Below are 5,000 nucleotides of genomic sequence, written 5' to 3' on the forward strand. Positions count from 1 at the left end.
ACCCTACCCTTCTCTCAACCCGTTACCCTCTCCCCACCCACCCCCTCCCCACTCCACCCCTACCTACCTAATTCCATTCCAAGCCCTCAAACTCCTATCCCCGATTTCCCCATTCTACTTACCCCTTCCCCATTCTTTATCTCATTCCTCATTCTTTTTCCCCCTCAATCCCACACCCTATTCTTCCTTTACCCTTTCCCTTACCTCTCCCATTTCTTACCCTTCCGCTCGCCACCCATACCATCCCCTTCTCCTTAACCCCCTCCCCCTCTCAACTCAACTCACCCTCCCCCAATTAACCCCATTTACCCCCACCCCGCCCCCTCCCTCCCTCAACTTCTCACATTCCCCCACACTGTAACCCCCACCCCTTTCATCCTTCCCCCAATTAACCCCCTCCTTCCCCGACCCCATCCCTTTTTCCCTTCACCCCATCCATAAAATCAACCCCCCCCCTCATCCCACCCCCCATCATCCCTCCCCCACACCCCCACGCCCTCCTCCCCAATCCCCTTCTCTTTCCTTCCTTCCCCTCCCTTCACCCCATCCCAACCCCCCTTCATCCCTCCCCCCAATCAACCCCTCACACCCCCTCCCCACCCCGCCCTCCCCCACTCACCTTCCCCTCTTCCCCCACCAGGCTCTTGAAAGGCGGCGCGTGGGAGACGGTGAACCGGTCGTCGTTCGTGTACGTGTGGAGGTCGATCGTGATCAGGTGGTGGTCGCGGCGCCTGATCCAGGACACCTGCGGGGAGAGAGTGGGAAGATTATAGAAAATGGGGGAGAGAATTAAGGAAAATGGGAAGATTATAGAAAATGGGAGGATTATAGAAAATGGGGAGATTATAGAAAATGGGAGATTTGAGAAAATGGGAAGATTAAAGAAAATGGGGAAGAGAACTAAGGAAAATGGAAGATTTGGGAAAATGGGATGATTAAAGAAAATGGGATGATTAAAGAAAATGGGGAGATGTTTAAAGAAAATGGGGGAGAGAATTAAAGAAAAATGGAAAACGATTGAAGAAGTGGAAATATGATGAAATAAAATGGGTGTGAATTAAAGAAAAAATGGATGATTAAAGAAAGTGGGAAGATTTTAGAAAATGGGAGATTTGAGAAAACTGGGAGATCATTAAAGAAAATGGGTGAGAAGACTGAAGAAAATGGGAGAGAGAATTAAAGAAAATGGAAAACGATTGAGGAAGTGGAAAGATGATGAAATAAAATGGGAATGAATTAAAGAAAATAGATTAAAGAAAATGGAAAGCAGATTAAAGAAAATTAAAGAAAATTAACGAAAATAAGAAAGGAGAGTAGATGGAGGTCGATGGTGGTGGTCACGCCGCCTGCGGGAAGAACATAGGTTGATTAAAGAAAATGAGAAAATTAAAGAAAATGGGAAATTAAAGGAAAGGGGAAAATTAAAGGAAAGGGGGAAATTAAAGAAAATGGGGAAATTAAAGAAAATGGGGAGGAAATTAAAGAAAATGGAGAGGAAATTAAAGTAAAATGGAACTATCATAGATAATAAAAAGATGAATAAAGAAAATAGGATTAAAATAAATTTGAAAATAAGAACGTTGAAAATAAGTAATAGAACATGGATAATAGATTAAAGGAAATGAAATAATTTTATGGAATAATAGTTAATTGTCCAAGTAAACATAATCACGATTGCAAATGCCGTTCTGAAGACATGGGAAAGGAAAATTACATTTGTATATTGCACTTTTGGGAAACGGCGAATAAGACTGGAAAATATATTAAAACCAAGGTTTACGATCACGTTAAATGATTGTAAAAAGGGCAAAAAACAACAACACCAGTTTCTTTTATTAAAATCAGGAAGATATGCACATTACGCTGTAGGAAAATATCAATGGATAAAGAGAGAAAAAAACTACATATTACGTAAAAGGAATATTGTGAATAAATACTAAAAACTAAACTATATCACTGTTGTGAGAACCGACGCGAGAAGAGAAAAATTGCATATGACTTTTTTTCCTTCAATACTCGCAATCCCAGTCATAGATTTTTTTTCTTATATACAGGAAAAAACAGGCTAAATTTAGAAACAAGACTGTGAAAGGAAACGTGTTTGTGATAAGAGATAAGATAAGATAAATGTCTGTTTCTCCAAAGGAATATTGCGAGACACCGAGCCTCTCTGCGCAATACATTAAGAAATTAATTAAATTAATTAAAAAGGTTTTGGATATCCGGTTTCTCAAGTGACCGCGAAATCAAATAGATTATTAATATCACAACGATAGGCCAAGAAAAATCCGAAAAAAAACTTAATTGATAATGATAGTAATGATCGCAGTAGTAATAATGATAATGATAATGATTTTGATAATAGTAATAATAATTATAACAACAATAAAATGATAATAATGATAATAATAATAATGATAATAAGGATAATGATAGAATGATAACAATAATAATAATAATAATAATAATAATAATAATAATAATAATGATAATATTAATAGCAGTAGTTGCAGCAATAATAACAATATCTATACCAATTACCATAATGATGATGATAAATAAAACAAATCTGTAAATTGTGCTGAAGGAAAATAAATTTATGTAAAAAAAAACGTTATATCGTAGTTGTAGAGCAAAGCACAGTAAAAAGAGTTCCATGCTGTAGCCTCCCAACAAAGCTTTATGTGTTCCTGTGCAGAGTCGTATGGCCAATATACAAGAGTGAAAAAATACCTGGAGAGAGAGAGAGAGAGAGAGATGGGGGGGGGGGAGAGGCGAGGAGAGGAGGCGAGACAGAGAAAGAGAGAGAAAGACAGACACAGAGGACACATAGAGAGAGAGAGAGAAGAAGAGGAAGAGAGAGAGAGAGAGAGAGAGAGAGAGAAAGAGAGAGAGAGAGAGAGAGAGAAAGAGAGAGAGACAGAGAGAGAGAGAGAGAGAGATAAAGACAGACACAGAGAGACATAGAGAGAGAGAGAGAGATACAGAGACAGAGGGACAAAGAGAAAGAAAGAGAGCGAGAGAAAGAAACAGAGAGTAAGAAAAAAAAACATACAAAACCTTCCAACCAAACCAAACACTTCACATAATTTCTCCTTGTTATATCTCTCTAACGAGATACCTTCAGCTTCAGAACGTGTCGGAAACAGGTCTTTCCCCTAATGAATCATTTGTCGCAGGTGAAACAACCAATTACACTGTTGTCAGCCTTGGGGTCTTCTCGCGGGTGGCTTTGTCCAAAATGCCTTTGTCACGCGTCGATGTGGGATCCAAGAGGCAACATCTCACGCGCTGTTAGTGTCTTCGTTTGTAAATGGAGGAATGTCAGGCAATGTGTTACGCCGAGGGGGTGGTAATCTGTTTATTCCATTTTTATTTGCTCTTTCTAGCTCTGTATATTATTTATATATATGTGTAGATATGTATATTTGTATGCATATGTATGTATGTGTGTGTGTGTATATATGTACATTTATAAATTGTTTGTTCAGCCATTTATTGCACTACAGGAGTTTGGCCTCTCAAATTTCATTAGTTAGAGGTTGTATGATAATGCCACCATTACCTGACTGGATGCCCTTCTTATATATATATATATATATATATATATATATATATATATATATATATATATATATATATATATATGTATGTATGTATGTATGTATGTATGTATGTATGTATGTATATTTATTTATTTATTTATTTAATTTATTTATTTATTTATATATATGTATATATGTATATATTTATTTATTTATATATGTTATATTTATTTATTTATGTGTATGTATATATATACATATATATATCTATATGAATATACATTTACAGATATAAATATATTCATATATATTTTCTCTCACTCCGTCTTCTATCTCCGTTCCTCCCCCCCCCCCTCTGTCTCTCTCTCTCTCCCTCTTTCCCTCCTTCGTCCCCTCTCCCCCTCTCAGTCTACACCTTCCCCTCCACCCCACCATCTCCCATATCCCTGAACAATCCACGCGGAACGAAAATCAACACGCGATCCAGCCTTGATTCTCCCTAAAAGGAACCAGGGAAAGGGGGGCGTGACACGATTCCCCCGACAGCCTCCATCCCGCCCTGAAATCCCCCTAAAATTCCGCGTTCCCTCGCACTTATTCCCCCACTCCTCGGCGCAAATTCCCCGCTGTAAGTAAAGCCTTAATGGGAACGGCCTCCCGGTGCAAGAAGTGTATGAATTGCACTTCCAAACCGCTGTCCAAGACCCCCCCCCACCCCACCCCCTCATCCACCCCCTTTTCCCCCCTCAAAACACTGCCCTTCAACGACACCTGGGATTAAAGAAGCGGTTTTAAGCTACACTTTGAAAACGACCATTAGAAAAGCGGGAATATATTAGCTGCCATTTCTTTTCGCGGCTGACCTTGGAACTTTCCTCGCAACACGTGAGGAGGAGGAGCTACAGGTGACCTAATATCGTGCATTTCTTACGGGGGGAAAGTTTGTTTCGAGAGTGAGATAGCGGGGTCGATAAACTAGCCCGAAACACGCAATTACCAGAGTAAATATCCGTAGAATTTGGGCTTTTGGAATGTCTGTTAATGAGTTCGCTGTTCCTACACTTCGGAGAAATGGTAATTGATCGAGGAAAGCTAAAATGGATAAGAGTAATCGCGGATAGATGATGTTAACGTTAAGCAATTTGCAAAACTGTGCTAATGTCTTGTTTCCGTGACCTACAGCCATCAGGAACAACAGATCATTTCATGGACGATCGTCTTCCCTTGCGCGTTTCAGCAGGGCAAGCCAGTCAGACGGCCGAAATGACTATTTACGGGCTTACCCCCCCCCCCTCCTCACCCCCTCACCCCCTCTCCTTCCCCATTTTTACGCCCGCCCTCTGCTCCCCCCCCCCCCTGTCTGCATTTCGTGTGGGTGAACTGAGCATTTGAGAAGCGTTGGCAGTGGCGTTAACCCTGCCTCGTTGAATGAAACAGTTTAAGAATGGAGCAAAT

General features: G+C 40.2%; 1 protein-coding gene across 1 annotated transcript in view; it reads right to left on the reverse strand.

The window, feature by feature from the left end:
• The window catches only part of LOC113821130 (zwei Ig domain protein zig-8), a gene marked incomplete at both ends in the record, with an annotated part of 18,149 nt that overhangs the window by 12,017 nt on the left and 1,132 nt on the right, over window positions 1–5,000 (reverse strand). Inside the window, 1 exon segment of the mRNA XM_070119649.1 lies at window positions 620–745. Within this exon segment, the coding sequence (XP_069975750.1) occupies window positions 620–745 (126 nt within the window).

This window comes from Penaeus vannamei, unplaced genomic scaffold (assembly GCF_042767895.1).
Source record: "Penaeus vannamei isolate JL-2024 unplaced genomic scaffold, ASM4276789v1 unanchor475, whole genome shotgun sequence".
NCBI lineage: Eukaryota > Metazoa > Arthropoda > Malacostraca > Decapoda > Penaeidae > Penaeus > Penaeus vannamei.